Raw genomic sequence first — 17849 nt, 5'->3', positions numbered from 1 at the left:
ACTGGTTTTCTATTGATGAACATTTGGGTTATTTCTAACCTTTGCTATTACAAGCAATGGTACAGAGAATATACTTGCATATATTATTTCATGACTGTAAGAGTTTACCTGTGAAAAATATCTTTGCACATTTTTTAATTGAGGTGGTCTTTTCTTAATGATTTGCAGGAACTCTATATTTATACTTAAAAAGTTAACCTTTTATGTACGAATTTCTAGTTTTTAAAAGTTCATATTAAAAGTTATTTGAGCCGGGTATGGTGGCACATACCTGTAATCCCAGCAGCTGGGGAGGCTGAGGCAGGAGGTTCGCAAGTTCAAAGCTACTCTCACCAAAAGCGAGATGCTAAGCAACTCAGTGAGACCCTGTCTCTAAATAAAATACAAGATAGGGCTGGGGATGTGGTTCAGTGGAAGAGTGCCCCAAGAGTTCAATCCCTGGTACAAAAAAATAAAATAAAATAAAATAATAGTTTTTAAAGCTGGGTGTGGTGGTTTAGGCCTGTAATCCCAGTGACTTCCAAGCCAAGGTAGGAGAATTGCAAGTTCAAAGCCAGCCTCAGCAATTTAGTGAGGCCCTACCTAAGCAACCTAGCAAGGTCCTGTCTCAAAATAAAATATAAAAAGGGTTGGGGATGTGGTTCAGTAGTTAAAGGCCTCTGGGTTCAATTCCCAGTACCAAAAAACAAAGTTTTTTTGACATTTTTCTATATTGAACCTTCAATTTCTTTAAAAAAAATTTTTTTTTTATTTGCAATGAACTTTATTTATTTATATGTAGTGCTGAAAGTCAAACCCAGTGCCTCACACATGCTAGGCAAGTGTTCTACGACTGAGCCACAACCCCAACCCTCCATTTCTTATTATGGATGTATACAGTATGAGAGGGAATTGTGTAGTTCTAAGGCAAGGATTATAAATTGAAGTCTATTTGATAATCTTTTTTACAATAGCATGAATCTGTAAGGACATATTAACATTTTTATGATGGTACTATGAAATAAAATAATCATTTTAATATTTGTCCACTACATGAACAAACTGTTCTACTTGATATTTTATTGTTAGTGATATATTTCCCTAGATTGTCAGCCTTTGTTACATCAAGAACTTGAAAACATAGAAACAAAGTGAAACAGAAACGTTTGGCCTTTTGTAACCTAATTCCAAGGAACAGATGCAGAGTTGTAATACAACCAGTATTTCAGGAGCAAATAAAATTATTCTGCAACATTTGATAAGAAGGTAAATCCTACTGACCTATAGATACTTTTGTTGGCATTACAACAGTTGTGATCTGCAAAATCTTAAAGGAAACTTTGTTGTAGCAAACTAAATAATATCCGAGGAGTTTAGCTTTAGTTTTGATCCTGTGACTAGGGATTAAAAAATAAATAAAAATAAAAACCCTTCTTCATTCAGTGTTTACAAATTAATTTCCTTTTCTTTTCAGAATATTTTTTTTTTATTTTGAACAGAAAAGAATAGCAAAAATGTCATGTGCCATCATCCTGTGATGCCAGTTTTGGAAAAACTCTTTAAAGAACATTAACCTTTAGAAAGATATTTATCTACTTGCAAGGAACATAACCCCCAAGAGATTTTCTGGACTGTGTCCTAATTTGTTGGATTTTTATCAAATTTCCTGCCTGTGCGCCTGCACTCACACTTTATTAGTCATAATTCTTCTTTAGAAAAGGCTTGTTTTAAAAAGAAGCATAACAACTGTGATATCTTAGAATTTATAAATATCTAGTCTAGGATTTCCTTAAGCTAGTCATCTGTTTCCTCATTTCAAAAGATGAAACAGTGTTGGACTGTGTTTTAGAAATGCTGGATTTGTTTTGCAAATGCAGGAAAAGCAAAACTTCCTAATTTGCTTAGATTGGTGCCCACATAATTTGAAATTATATCATCTCTAGATAGGTACTGGTGTGAACAATAGGAATGAGCATGCTTTGAACATGTTTGTTCATGCATGCACTAGGATGCCTCTGTACACAGAAGCACAATTATTCACTGTATACATGTATATTGAAATGTCACACCATAACCCATAAGTACGTGCAATTAATATGTGTCAATCAAAATTAAAATATAGGTAAAAAAGAAAAATATTAAAAGGCAGAGATAAAAAATGAGAATGAGCAGGTTGTATGTGTGTGCATACACGTAGGTGCTCATGTGTATAAGTAATGCGATGTAGGTCTTAGCAGGAAATCCATATGAAAGTCAATTCATTTTTTTTTTTTAAACTGGGGATTGAATTATCCAGGGGTGCTTCACCACTGAGCTATATCCCCAATTCTTTTTATTCTTTATTTTGAGATAGTGTCTTACTGAGTTGCTGAAGGTCTTGCTAGTTTCCCAGGCTGCCTTCCAACTCGTGATCTTCCTGCCTCAGCTTCCTGAGTCACTGGGATTACGGGTGTGTGCCACCACGCCCAGCTTAATTCATTCTTTAAATATTTGTGACTGCCTCTGCGCAAGGATGACATGCCAATTTGTGAAGCCATATTTTTTTCCATATTTTTTCAGATTAAAAAAAAATTTGTGACCAACAGAGAAGGACTGAACTAAAGTGAACATACCTGATTTTGTCAAAATACATATCCTCTTTTGATCATTGATTAACTTATTTCCCTTAAAAGGAAAAGGAATACTAAGTTATTTTTCTGTTCTTTAAATCCCAGGGTTAAGAATCATTGAATTAGTATATTTTTTATAGCAGCATAGTGTTTCCTAAATTTTTTTCTTCTTCGATGTGGTACTGGGGCTCAAACTCAGGGCTTCCTGCATACAAGGCAAACATTCTTTCACTGAGCCCCTAAAATGGTATTTTAAGATGGAGTATGCATGACTTTAGTCTTTTAGATACCAGTAGTTGCTTATCATTTTTTTTTTTTTTTACTAGGGATTGAACACAGGAGTGTGTTACCACTGAGTGACATCCCAGCACCACCCCACCTTTTTGGTATTGGAGATTGAACCCAAGGATGCTTTGCCATTGAGCTACCTCCCTAGCCCTTTATTAAAAAAGAAAGAAAGGAGAAAGGAAGGAAAGAAGGAAGGAAGGAAGAAAGGAAGAAGGAAAAGAAGGTAGTTTTTTTGAGGCAGGATCTCACTAAAGCTGCTGAGGGTCTTGCTAAGTTGCTGAGGCTGACTTAGAACCTGCAATCCTCCTGACTCAGCCTACTGGGTTGCTGGAATTACAGGTATGCATTAGGGTGCCTGGCAATGATCTCTTTTTATGGATGAAGAAACCAAGGTACAGTAGTGGTACAGTACACATGGACAGTCATGAGAATATTGTTTGGCTCATCTTAGTCTTTGAATTTAGAAGTCGTGTGCGATGGTGCGCGCCTGTAATCTCAGTAGCTTGGGAGGCTGATGCAGGAAGATTGTGAGTTCAAAGTCAGCCTCAGCAACTTAGCAAGGACCTAAGCAATTTGGCAAGGCCCTGTCTCTAAATAAAATATAAAAAAGCGCTGGGGATGTGTATCAGTGGTAAAATGCCCCTGCATACAATCCCTGATACCAATTTAAAAAAAATTAGTATATAATATTTAAGCAATTAAAATCAATATTTTCTGAATCTAGATGATTTATATAAATGCTATTGTTCTATCATATCAATAAAACTACATTAAATATCATTATATCAGCTCATTATATAACTTACATTTTAATGAACTAACCCATGTGTAAACAAGTTAAATTTTCCATTGCATAGCTTTGAGATATTCGGATTTTATGAAAAGAATAAATTGTCTTCCTCGTTTTCAATGAAATTCCTTTGTCTGACTGCAGACCAAAAATGACTTTTATACTATAATTTTCAGTCTGCTGATTAAAGAAGGATGCTTGTTTAGGTTTTCATGCACATTTAATTTAATTTTATTGCAACTTAAACTAATTGCATTTTACATAGTAAAACTCATCATTTTTATTTTTTGCTTTCACATTTGATTGCTTTCCCCCATAATCTTGTAGGCCCTTTAATGATTCCTCTCTCTTGCATTTTTTTCTTTTGGAAAATATGTTCTTTTCCTACTAAAAAAGGAAAAAGTATTGCTACATTAATCCCAGTAGCAATATTAGCAATAAAATAGGAATGATACTTCCTGTTATTTTGAAGCTGTGAGCAGGTATCTGTGCTACAGTAAACACACACACACACACACACACACACACACACACACAAGACTAAAAATACTGAGCAGCATTTGGTGTTTTAAGAAACAAACCAAGACTGGGTGTGTGGCTCAGGGGTCTGGTGCTTGTCTAGCATGTGAGAGGCACTAGGTTCAATCCCCTGCGCTGCAAAAACCAAAACAAAATACCATGATGTTGTCCAGTATTAATAACCTGCATATATACTAATATGCATAACCATTGTGCTATATATAATTCAAGCATATGTGTAGTAAGCAGTTGAACTAGATAGCCAGACTTTTATTTACTGAAGGCAAATTGGGATCAACTGGGGATAGGGAAAGGTGAACTTGGTCTGAGCAGAAATTTCATTTAATATTTGATTATTAACTGAGAGCAACCCAGACAGTCGGGACTTTAAATTTTCTGATTGAGGCATAACCCCAGGATGAACTGGAATTCTGTATTTAGAGTAAGAAAATTCTCTTCATTTGGGGGAAATTGCCCCTTTCAAAGTTGAACAAAAACTATGGTATAGATACAAAATTGAATGCAGGGAAGGTGAGGAGTGAGGACTGAGCTTGAGAGTGACTAATTCCTCCTCTCTGTAAAGAAGAAGAAAGGCAGAAGCCAAAAAGGGAAATCTGAAGGGGTGGCAAGTATTTTGTTTTGTAGCTCAGATATTCCCCTTTTCTCTCCCACTTTTGAGGCTGATCTCCAACAGGGCATAGATCAGCGGTGAGACCCTGACTATCTTCTCCAATTAACTTGAAATTAGACATGCATGCATGCTTGTGTGTGTGTGTGTGGGGGGGGGGGTACTGGGCCTTTTGCATGGTAGAGAGACAAACACCCTACCACTGAGCTATACTCCTAGCCCCAAATTAGACTTTCTTTAACATTCAGATTCAGTTCACTCTTACATTGAGATTGCCATATTAGGTTTACATGTTATCTCATTTAATCCTCACCTTCATTTGCCAGGTAGACAGTATTATGTCAAATTCAAACATGAGGAAAAACTAGGCTGTGGCTATCTCAGTGGTAGAACTTGCCTAGCACGTGTGAGGCCCTGGGTTTGATCCCTAGCACTGTAAAACATACAAGTTAAAAATGAGAAAAAAAATGTCAGGCACAGTGGCACATGCCTGTCATCCCAGCAACTTGGGAGGCTGAGCCAGAAGGATTGCAAGTTGGAGACCAACCTCAGTAACTTAGCAAGACCCTATGCAACTGAGCAAGACTGTCTCAAAATAGGAAATAAAAAGGGCTGGGGGTATGGTTCAGTGTTTACACACCATGGCTCAATCACTGGTATCCCCCCAAAAAGAGAGAGGTAGGGGGAAATGCTTCGGAGGTTACGTAATGTGTCCCAAGTCATACGGTCTCCTGATTCCTGGTTGATCTTGCTCCATTTCCTGAGAGGGACAGAGGACAAGAAAAGAAGTCTGTTTCAACAGGGCTGCTATGTGGGAGCAGGCACCGTTCACATGGTAGAAACACAGGTCTGTATACTTATTATGATGCTTTTCTGACAGATGGCAGAAAAGTGTGCTGCCTTCACAAAATTGGCATATTTGGACAATTTTCTGACAGATGGAAGCAAAGCCTAATGAGAAGTGCCTTTTTCTTATTCCAGTGAAGGCTTTGTTTGGGCTATTGGTTGCTTTGGCTATTTTAAAACATAAAATAAAAGTGTGTTTTAAATAGCATGCTTTTTCCTAAGATTAAACTTTAATTTACTTGGAGAATGAGTTATTTTTTATCAAAAATTCATTTCAGCCAGGCCCAGTAGTGCATACCTATGATTCCAGCAACTTGGGAGACTGAGGCAGGACAACTGCAAGGTTGAGGCCAGCCTCTGCAATTTAGTAAGACCCTCGGCAACTTAGTGAGATGCTGTCTCAATAAAAAATAAAAAGGGCTGGGGATGTAGCTCAGTGGTAAAGTGGTAAAATCCCCCGTACCCATGCAAAGAGTCATTTCAGTGTTCAGGATCTCTGCAAGCCAGGTAGAAATGAGTGTTGCATGTTGTGTTGGTGGGGGTGGGGATTGCTTCTGGTACCCAGAATATAGTTTGAAGGAGGTGTCTTTGAGCAGAGGGAGAAAACTAGATGTGTTGGGAAAACGTAACATTAAGGGATATCACTAGGAAAAGCACCAGGAAGAAAGAAGAGCACCAATCTAAACCTCACAAATGTGCATAGACCCTTCCTGTTTGTTTGAAAGTCTTAAAGGCACAGCTGTCCCCAAGGTTCATCCACACTAGCTCCATCCACGTAGGCACCCCAGGACAGCACCCTATTCCGGTGCTCTAGAAAGCTGGATTGTTGGATCCACAGGGTAGGTGATGAGGTTATATATGGACAAATTCTCACGCAAAGAATTTCTCCTTAAGTGCCTGACATTTAACTAACCCAGAAGGAACCCAGTTAGCAGGCAGGGATTTTGTTGTAGTTGGTCGTCATTGTTACATGGCTATGCATGACTGAACATGCCACTTCTGTTAGGTGAGAACAGCTTGTTCTGGATGGTCCTGGTACTTCCTCATACATCTTGCTGTGGCACATGGACTCAGAAAGAAAGAATGGGTGATTTATTACTGGAGATAGGCAGTCAACATTGGATATGGGCGGACCAGGGTTGCTTCCCTAGTAAAGAGAGGGAAGAAGGAATTTGTGAATAAATCAGGCAGCTCCTATTTGGGGTGTACAGTTATTTCAGTCATTTTGCTGTTATCAATGGGATGAGTAAAGCAAGAGATTTGGAACTATATGGTCTTGGGTAAAGAGATGTATTTGAGCCTCTGTTCTCACTTAACTGAATCTCTGTTTTCTCATCTGTAAAAGAAGATGGGATCAGATGCACTTGGCCACTCTCAATTCAGTGTTTGTCATATCCATGCTTTGATGCTAAGATTTGTCAGGAACACAGTCCTCAACTTTAACTTTTCCTAAGGGGAATGATAATCTCTTTTATGACTACAAGTTTTATAAAAATATCAAAAATGTATTTAGTGGAAATCTGTAATTTGGGGGTCTGTCTTGGTCTGTTTAAGGCCAGACAGCTAATATATATTGTAAATTTGGACAAGATTTTTTTTTTTAAACACCGAGGATTGAACCCAGGGACGCTTAACCAGCCCTTTTTATATTTTTATACATGGGGATGGGAGCCACATCCCCAGCCCTTTTTATTTTTTTTTATTTAGAGACAGGGTCTTACTGAGTTGCTTAGCACCTCACTGTTGCTGAGGTTGGCTTTGAACTTGTGATCCTCCTGCCTGAGTCTCTGAGATTACAGGTCTGCACCACTGCACCTGGCTTGGACAAGGTTCTTAATCTCTCTGTGTTTAACATCCTCATATACAAAATGAATATAGTGATAATTATCCGTGAGTTATTTAATAAAATCACTCAGAGCAGTGCTTGGTTTATGGTAGGAACTAAAAAATATTGTGGGGTGAATGAGCACATCACTTAGGAATGGGATGTCCAATCAAAGCTTTTTGGAAGAGTGAACATTTAGCTTTGGGAGATTTTTTGTTTTTGTTTTTGTTTTTTATTCTTTTTGCAGTACTGGGGATCAAATCCAGGGCCTTGTGCATGCTAGGCAAGCACTCTACCACCGAGTCACATTCCTAGCCTTGAACATTTAACTTTGAAGGATGTATATGATTTCAAGGGATTAGAGGGACACACACACACACTGTAAATTGAACATAGGGCCTCAAGCATGCTAAGCATGCAATTTAGTGCTGAGCGATGCATCCATCCCTAAGAGGGCAATATTGATGGCAGAAATGGCCTGGACACGGACAAATAGAGATTAAAGTTCAGGAGAAAGAAAAGAAAACTTTGGTGGGGTCATAGGGAATATAAGAAAAATGATTAAAAGAACTTTGTGGAGTCCAACTGTAATATACCTCAGTAGTCAAGCCAAGAAACACATTTTTAGAATGTGAAAAAATAGAAGACTTGTGAGCAAGGAAATGTCAATATCAAGCCAGGTGCAGTGGCACATACCTGGAATCCCAGTGACTACTGGGGAGGCTGAGGCAGGAGGATTGTACTTGGAGGCCAACCTCTGCAATTTAGCAAGACTGAGTCACACACACAAAAAGGGTGTGGGGGGTGCGGGGGTGGGGGGCTGGGGATATAGCTGAGTGTTAAAGCTCCCCTGGGTTCAATCCCTGGTATCAAGAAAATAAATAAATAAAATAAATGAAGTGCTCCAAGAAGTGAAACATGAAATATGTATGACTACTTACAGTAGCATATAATTAATATACACAAGCTACTGTACTTTTATTTGTGTGTGTGTGTGTGGTGCTGGGGATAGAACCCAGGGTCTGGATGCTCTACCACTGAGCTATGTCCCCAGTCAATATATACATGTATATATGTTATTGTATCAGGCTGCTTATCCAAAACAATGTATATAATATGTTATGGGTAATTTAGGTAATTTCCAGGGATGAATTTGACTGTGTAAGATTTTTGCCTTGTGCTGACAGATCTCACAGATTGAGATTATGAACTTCCATTTAGTATGAGATTATTTTCAGTGGGAACAGTTTTTTGCCTGCTGTGTGTGTGTGTGGAGAGGGGGGGGGGAGCTATTCGAACCCAGGGCCTCATGCATGATTGGCAAGTGCTGGGCTACAAGCCCAGCCCTTTCTTTAATTTTTTTTTTTTTTTTCCAGGTCAGGATCTGGCTAATAGCCCAGGCTGTCTCAGCCTCCACGCTGTGCATATTTGTGTGTTTTTTAAAGATGAGAAACAGATCTTTGACTGCAAAGAGTTAACTGAGTGGACTTCTTAGTGATGTAAATGTGGGCAGGAGAAAGGTACTTCTGAAGGGTTTTCGGTTTTGTTTTTTTCCATCTCCACTGCCCCTCCCTGAGGCCCAGGTGCATAGAGCTGCTCTCCAGGAAGAAGGCAGATTATTTGCATAAGGCAGCCAGGACCTCCCAGCGGGAAGAGACAGAATACGGAGCCCCTGGTGAACTTTCCCCCCTTGATTTGTAATTAGGGAGCTCTTCAGTTGATAGTTACCTCTTATTCCCTCAAGGCCTAATGGAAGGAAAAAAATGCCTAGGGTCTGGTATGCTTATGTGTACGAGGGGGCACAAACCCCAAACCCAATTTTCTTGAGGAAGGATGAATGTGAGCTGGTGACTCAGGCTCTGACAAAGTTCCAAGGGTTTTCCTGAAACTGCAATGGTTTGGACAGAAGCTTCAGCATCATCAGCTAAGGCTGAGGAGAGTCGTTTCTCTGTATGGACACTTTTATGCAATCCAGCAAGCGATGGACACAAGGCAAGTGCAAAGACGTCTGGGCCCCATCGGACAGAGTAATTTGGGGGATGGGGAAGACCTAAGAGAGGCAAAGAGGTCATGGATTTCATGTGTCAGCAATCTCAAATGACTGACTGCTTGCAATTGAGTTTATGGAGGGCTTCTAACCACCTAGTAGAAAATTAATTCTTTCATCTTATGAGTATTTATTGAGTCCTTATATATCAGACTCTGTTCTGGTATATAAAATCAAACCAACGAAACAGACAAAAATTCATTGGGGGGGGGGAGGAGACAAAATACATATTATAGTATCCCCACCCCACTTTCTTTGGTACTGTGGATTAAACTCAGGGATATTCTACCACTGAGCTACAATCCCCACACCTTTTTATTTTTTTCTTTTGAGACAGTATTTCACTGAGTTACTAAGGTTGGCCTCTATCTTGGCAATCCTCCTGCCTGAGCCTCCAGAGTCACTAGGATTAAAGGCATGAGCCACCGTGTCTAGCCTAGGCGAGGGTCTTAAACAGCACTTTAGACCACTTTGTGGGTTTTCACTTTTACTCTGAATGACACTGACAGTCCTTGCAAGCAATATTTGAATTAACAGAAAAGTAGGAAGAAGAAACACATGGTTTCTTCTATCTTCTGCATCTCATCTTTTTGGGGTCATTCCTACATATCCTTTAGATCTGAATTTTCATTCATTCATCACTCACTTGGCTTCTGTAGTTACAGAGGTCTGTGCTTAGAAGGTCCTTGAGCATGTTTAATGCTCTGCTGTCACAATCTTCTAATCCTCAATAATTTTTGAAAAGGGAGCCCTACTTTCTTACTTTGCTCTGGGCCTTGGAGGTGGTAGGTCCTGTTGCTCATCTACTATGTACCACTGCCATGGTGCTGGGGATACAATGGAGTCAAACAAACAAAATGTGTGGTTTTTACAGAACTTTCAGTTTAGTGGAAGAGGTAGATGTTAATCAAATAATCAGACAATAAATGTAAAATTATAATTTAGATGAATGCCATAAGGGAAAGCTATATGGGAATTTAGCTTGGGGAAATTGAGATTCTTCTCCAAGGAAGTATTTAGTTGACTCCTGAAGAATAAGAAGTGAACCAGATTTCCTAAGGTTTTCTTACCTCCCATCTCATTAGATCTTCCTGTTCTATTCTCTCATTGCACCCTGTGTGTTTTTATAATATCTGTTAATACTGTAGTTATTTGTATAATAGCCAACTTTCCTGAGACAGCATAGATCCACAGAGTGTCTCCCTTTTTGCCATTGTATCCTCAGAGCATAACACAGTCCATGGTACATAGTGAATATTTAATGATTTTTGTTGTGTTTTTTTTTTTGAGATGGGGTCTCACCATGTTTCCCAGGCTGTTCTTAACTCCTGGGCTCAAGTGATCCTCCTGCCTCAGCCTCTCTAGTAGCTGGAACTCTGTAGGTGTGTGTCATTGGGCCCCACATTCAATAATATTTTTAAAGGAAAAGATTATTAATTTAACTTTTTTCCAGTAACCTGCATTTTAAAAGAGCTTAGCACTATGAGAAATTTTCCTTTTCTGAAAAACAAACTTCATAAAATGGCTTCATCAGAGTTTTGAATAATTACCTGGATGTTCCTGTTCAGAATGGATTCTAGGAGGAAGAGATTAGAGGTAGAGATTAGGTTAGGACACAATAGGTATAAAGTGGAGGAGGGCTTGAATCAATAGTGTTTATTTACTTATGTAGCAACATTTACTAGTCAGGCATTGTATTCAGCACTAGTAATTTGATAATTAAAAAAAGATGACAGAAAGTCCTCCTGGAATTCATAGGATAGTGAGAACTAATATACTGTATAGGGATAAAAAGAAAAAAAAAAATCTTCCCAGTTTCAGCCTCTTCATAAATGTAGCAATGACCACATGTGGAGAATGGAAGCTTTCCATTAGAGGTGGCCTAGAAAAATGTTGGCAAAAATTCTGAGAATTTTAAGTTCTGGTAGAATATTTTCCATGTTTTCGGGATAGATTTCTCTATTATTGTAACTTTCTCCTTTAAGTAACGATTTTATCCTTTCTTTGGTTCTTTTGAGTATTGCTTTAAAAAAAATCAAAAGTAACTAAACACTAAGTGGAAAGAAATGGATCCTCTATTGTTATCATTATGAAAAGTCAATGCCTGTTTTTTCTATTTTGAAAGACTTTTTTCACCTGGTTGAAGAAAACCCATCCCTCATTTGAAAATGTTATCCCCAGTGGCCTTTCTAAGCCTTTTTCTTTTAAAGGTTTTCTCCAAAAACTCTTCTCTCCCCTTTGAAAAGCGCAGGAAATAAATGTGTAGTATTGTGTGTGCAGCAAGTTGTCACTCCCTTTGCCCTGCTCCAGATACTGCAATAGAAAATGTCTGGGGATAAACACATCTATGGTAAACTCAATCCACAGGAAGGAAGGAAGCAAAGGAGGACACTTCCATTCCAGAGAGAAAGGTGCTTGGGTTCCCCAAAGGTTAGACATTAATCAGAACATAAGGAACCAGAAGAAACAGGTGCCAATGAATATTGAGCCTGAAGGATAGGTGTTTAGAAGGTCAGGTCTTTCCCAGGGAAAAACTGGAGATAGGGAGCAGAGACCAGAGGCTTGCTTTATAACCTTGGTCACGTCCCCTAAACTTTGAACCCCTGTCTTAGCGTAGGAATTTGGACTTAGGATCGCTACGGTTTTTCATCTCTAAAATTCTATGGTTCTATGATTACGTGGGTTGAAATGGACCATTCTGTTGATTTCCTAGTCTCCAGGAGCGAGGAAACTAGCCTCTGGGGGTGGAACTAACTCGATGGAGAATTATCCACTTAGAGGTGGGCCAACTTGACAGTGTTGGGGTTTTGGGCTGCAGAGGTGCTTTTGGAAAATTTCCAGGGGGGCCTTTCCCTCATTCTTCAATCTGGATTGACAATTCTTTTGACACTTTGGGTTGGGGGAGTGGGAAGGACCTCTGAAAAGATCGAGATTGTTCTTTTGACCAAGCATTTCTCCTTTTATTTTTGAACCCTTAAACAAAACAAAACAAAACAAAACAAAACCCTGCCAAGAAACAGATCCAAGGGATAGAAAGGGGAATTATGATTACGGAATCTGGAAAGGCCTGTAAAATCCTGCTTCCGCGTTTCAGTCCTCTCTTTGGGTGTTGGGATCTTTTCCGGAACCTGTATTTTTGGCCGAGTGGGCTTTGAGTGAGGTTCAGAACCGCAGAGCGGAGCTGGCGGATGATTGTTTTGCCGGAGGGATGGCGTGAGGGAGCTGAGGACTGGACCGCACCGGCAGCCCGGCGGGCTCCGAGCAACAAGGGCGCGGCTGCGGGCGGACCCCGGGGAGGGGCTTCGCGGAGGCGCCGCGGCCCGAGCCAAGTGGGGCCGCCCGGGCTCGGCGCGCAGCGCGGCCGGGCGGGCGGTGGCGCTGCGGAGGCGGCGGCCGAGATCCGCGGACGCGGAGGAGGGGCCCGAGATTGGGGCGGCCGGCGGCAGCTGCCTGGGTGACGACTGCCGGCAGCGCGGCGCCCCGAGGAGTCCGAGCCGCGGGCCCCGCCGTCGCCGCCTCTCCCGCTGTCTTCCTTTTCCTCCTCTCGCAGCCCCCGGGGCGTCAGGAATGGGCCCCAACCGCCGTGGGCCCCGCATCCCGCGCCACCCGTAGGCCCAGTTGCCGGAGGCCGGCCGGCCGGCTTCTCACTCTCCCTGGCCCCAGTCTAACCGTCCCCACTTCAGATCCCCGGGAAGGAAGATGAGGGAGACGGGCCCGGCTCTCAGCAGCCAGAGCAGCAGCAGCAGCCGCGGTCGGGGGAGGGTGTTTCGCGGTTTCCTCTCAGCCGCCAGGACAAGATGGCAGCGGCCGCGGAGAGGGGCTGAGCCCGGGCTTGGTGGTGCCGCCTGCTGAAGCGCCTGGCTCCTTGTTCCCGGCACGGCCCCGCGACCACCCCGGACATGCTCAGGGCTGCGGCCGCCCGAAGAGGGGAGAGCGCGGGCCTCTAGGAAGGTAAGGGAGTTGTGCGAGGCACCGCGCCTGGGGTGGGGGGATCGGATCTGTTCGGGGGCCTGCGCCTCGGTGGCCAGCGGGCCCGCCAGCCGGACCCCGGCGGGCCCAGATCTCCTCGGAGCGGCCCGCCCCCGTCGCGGGTAAGTGTCCCCATCTGCATCCCCAGCGCTCTCGCACTCCGGGTTTCCGCCCGAGCTCCCGCCGTGTGGCCCAGCCCCGGCGGCTCCTCGGAGGCCGGCGCCACGCCAGGCCTGAGGCCGCCGGACGCGGGGGCCGCGCGTGGTTCCTGCACGCGGTGGCGCAGCCTCCGGGAAGCCGCCTTGGCCGGGCCGGGCGGCCCCGGCCTCCTCTTGCCAAGGTTGCGCAACGGCTCTTCCCAGCAACCGAAGTTTTGTTTAACCCCACAGGGGGGCCGCTCTCGCCCTGCGCAGCCCTAGGCCGTAACTACGGAGACCTCTTTCCTTTCATTAGGAGAACAAACACAAACACGCGCACGCACGCCACCGGAGTGCCCCAGCCAGTGGCTGTGCCCGGGGCTCTGTGGCCCCGTCACCGGCGTCGCGGAACCGCGGGTTTGGAGGGTGTCAACTCTGGGGACGTGCGTGCGTGTGATTGTTGGGGAGGAGAAATGTGATCCGCGGCTCTGCGTCCCCAGCGGCGGCGGGAGGAAGGCGTGGCGGCCGCGCGGCGGGGCTGTTGCCGGCTTCTCTCGTTACGGTGGCGGCCGCCCGCTTTCCTTCGCCGCACTGGGAGAACTCGCGGAAAGACTTGGGATGAGAATGTCTGTTTTCCTGTCGGGGGGGAGACGGCTGTTTTAAAATGGTACGTGGTTCTCGGGAAAGCCTGTTTCCCGGTCTTATCTGTGCTTGAGGAATTGCGCTGAAGGGTGTGTGCGTGAATTACCTTGGACCTGTTACAGAGTAGTCACAACACGTTCAGTCCTTGAACCGTGTTTTCACAACCCCTTGCTGGCCTGCTAGGGAATTTATTTTTCCACCTGTCAGTTCGCTGCTTATAAGGAGCTTCTATTTGCAACAGCAGAGCTTCCCCCCAGATTTCAGATTATCGTCCGGTTTACAGGCAAAGCTCATGGTTGGTTCTATTGTCAACTTTGTTTTGTTGTCTCTCTGGCGCAGGGCTGGAAAAGTTAGCCGGTAAACCAGTCTGTGCTTAGGCGTACCTTCTAGTTGTTTGGAGATCGGCCGATTTATTTATTTATTTATCTATTTTAAGTATTCGTTAGCCGTAGTTTCTAAAGTGGGAGTAGTTATATTCCAACCATTTCAGTTAACATCCAGATTTTGATTGCTGGGTGCTTTAACATTTTTTTAAGAGGGTCCCTTTCTGATCAGATTTTTGATGAGAACTTTTCTTCAGGATTGAGGGGGGGTGCTTTGTTTATTTCTCAAGAAAAATCTTTTAATCTTCCATTCACATTTAATATTTCAGAAGCTGGGCAAATCTCACCATATGTTTAATAAGTCTAGATTCTGCTTATGTTTGCAAGTGCAGTGCTAATTTTATACAATGAGCAATGATAAGGTTTAGATAGGTCATGATTAAGCTTAGTATTTTAAGAAAGCATGACCGATCTTTAAAATTGTTTTTATAGTTTAATTGATTATTTTATGCCTTCATGCCACTTACTAGTAATTGAAATTTGACCAACCAGAGTTTTTTTTAGTTAGCAAGGTATTTCTTGGTATATTCATGGCTGCATTCATAATGTATAGGGAACTTGTATTTATGAAATACAATGCTTAACCTGTGTGAGCTTTGTTTTTCTTAGATTTAAAAATTCTTTATATGTGTGTTAAGGTAAAGATGTGCAGAAATACTTGATTTTTGGGTGTTCCATTGTTTTTTGGATTTATGGAAAAATTTGTTCCTTGGGTCCTTCCTACTTCCTACTCCCCACTTCTTTCTAAGAAAAAAATATTTGTGGAGAACTGTAGATTAAAAAACTGTTTTAAACAGGTAAGGTGAGCTCGAAGTCTAGAACAGAGCTGGCCATTAAATGTTTCAAATTTATATTTGGACATTGCTGACTACAGTAGCTAAACATACATATTAGGCAAGCAGATCATAACACAGTGAGACAGCCCTAGTTTATTGTCATAATACTTTTTCCATTGAACTAGTCATTATCTTGTTTATAAACCAGTCATTGGCTTCTGGGCATGGGGTTTTAAAGTCACATTAAAGTGGATGGTTTGTATGAGATAATTCTTGTAAACATGCTTGAAAAGAAGCTGTAGATCATATTATTTTAATTTTTTGGATGGTCTGTCATAGGATACCATAAAATAAGGGGGCAAATTACAGAGATAGGTTGCTGTAGCAAGTATGGCATTGACACATAGACTTTACAAATAATGCAAAGTATTGAAAAAATATTATTATTTTTTGGTATGGGAATTGAACCCATGGGTGCTTTTCCACTGAGCTATATACCCAACCCTTTTTATTTTTATTTTATATGATTTTATTTATTTATTTTTGTACCAGAGATTAAACCCAGGGGCACTTAACAGTGAGCCACATCCCCAGACCTTTTTATTTTTTGTTTTGAGACAGGGTCTCCCTAAGTTGCTTAGGGCCTTGCTAAGTTACTGAAGCTGTCCTTGAACTTGTGATTCTCCTACCTCAGCCTCCAGAGCCACTGAGATTACAAGTGTGCACCACCATGCTCAGCCCTTTTTACTTTTTTTGCAACTTTAAAAAGCATCAGCTATTAAATGAAGTTTTTGATTGAACTTTTGTTTGAAATATTTGATTCCTGAACACTGAAGGCATAGGAAGGAGGAAGGGAAAAATGTTAACTCCAGAATGCGGAAATATTGTTACTCAAACATGATTCATATTCATTTAATGGCATACTTGTTTGAATGTTATTTTCCATTTGAATGTTAAAATGATTCTGGTTACTATTGAAGTTACTTTTGTCAGGTAAGAGGAGTTAGCTTACTAAATACTGTTCTCATTGCAGTAGTTCAGCAAGTATGATAGGTAGACTAGGGTTACACTATTGATGGTTAATTCAAAGGCATAGAAATGTATTTGCCATTGCGACTTCATGTGCATTTAGATGTGAAAAGACGTCATGGCAACATTTAGATTTAAGGATGTTCTAAGGAACTTGAAAGTCTCTATATTTAAAATATCCTATCGCAAGTTGTAATTCATGCATCCTATTAGAGGACTAGAATAACTTGATATATGATTTTATTGTTGCTGCCAAAATAAATATTCCTGTTTAAAATTTGTGGGTTGCAGCTGTCCTAGTTGCTTAATGTTCGAAGTTGAGACTTCCAATGTGGTATTTAACTTGGAAGTTACTTCTGAAGGCTACTAAAACTTTGTTAAAATGGAAGACTGTATCAACTGTTTATTTGTATTTTAAAGTTACTCTCCTTCCTCCACACCTTAACTGGAATGTAGTATTATTTCTCTTTGTGGGTACAGAGGAACCTTTTGCTAGAAACTTTGTCATGGGCAAATTTTATATGATACAAATGTAATTCAAAAGAATTTTCTTAAATGCCCTTACTGATTCTGGATCCAGCTGTTTAAAAGACATATCTTATTGGGCATGGTGGTGCATGCCCGTAATCCCAGGGGCTCCAGAGGCGGAGTCAGGAGTACGGGCAAGTTCGAGGCTAGCCTCAGCAACTTACTAAGGCCCTAAGCAACTTAGACCCTGTCTCAAAAAAAAAAAAAAAAAAAAAAAAATAAAAAGGACTAGGGATGTAGTTCAGTGGTAAAGCACCCTGAGTTAAATCCCCAGTAGCAAAAAGGAGGAAAAAAAACATATCTTGCCTAGTCCCTTTAAACACTTAACATAACTTGAATAAGGATAGTTTTTTTGTTTTGTTTTGTTTTTGTTTTTGTTTTTTTTTCCTTTCTTGGTACCAGGGATTGAACTCAGGGGCACTCGACCACTGAGTCATATCCTCAACCCTATTTTATATTTTATTTAGAGACAGGATCTCACTGAGTTGCTTATTAGCACCTTGCTTTTGCTGAGGCTGGCTTTGGATTAGAAATCCTCCAACCTCAGCCTCCCCAGCCTCTGGGATTACAGGCATGTACCACCACGCTTGGCCGAATAAGGAAAGTTTTGAATCAGTGGAGATTTAGGGTAGTCTGAGCATGTGTGACTAACTTAAGAAGTATATAGAATTTACTTCTTTTGGTTGAGTTGGGACAGTTAAGAGTGATTTTGGGGAAAACAGTATTAGTATGCTGCTTTTACAGCTTTGTCATAGCTGTCTTTTGGATCTTATTCATTCTGGGACAAAAGTAGAATAGATATTTGGAGAATATATGTTGTAAATTTTATATAAGTACTTGTCAAATTAGACTTT

At 41.5% G+C, this 17849-nt stretch overlaps 1 protein-coding gene across 6 annotated transcripts in view; it reads left to right on the top strand.

The window, feature by feature from the left end:
- The first annotated feature begins 9123 nt into the window (after nt 1-9123).
- The window catches only part of Hipk3 (homeodomain interacting protein kinase 3), a 97812-nt gene continuing 89086 nt past the window's right edge, over nt 9124-17849 (top strand). For 2 of the 6 annotated variants that reach the window (XM_047516195.1, XM_047516190.1), the window contains exon 1: nt 9124-9476. In XM_047516195.1, coding sequence (XP_047372151.1) covers nt 9437-9476 — 40 coding nt within the window. In that variant the 5' untranslated portion in view covers nt 9124-9436. Of the gene's footprint in view, nt 9477-12728; nt 13483-14068; nt 14305-17849 lie in introns of those variants that run through there. The other 4 variants (XM_047516191.1, XM_047516196.1, XM_047516192.1 and 1 more) reach the window with 4 other exon arrangements.

The sequence above is a fragment of the Sciurus carolinensis genome, chromosome 11, assembly GCF_902686445.1.
Source record: "Sciurus carolinensis chromosome 11, mSciCar1.2, whole genome shotgun sequence".
Classification (NCBI taxonomy): domain Eukaryota; kingdom Metazoa; phylum Chordata; class Mammalia; order Rodentia; family Sciuridae; genus Sciurus; species Sciurus carolinensis.
This window is presented reverse-complemented; position numbering and strand designations above follow the sequence as displayed.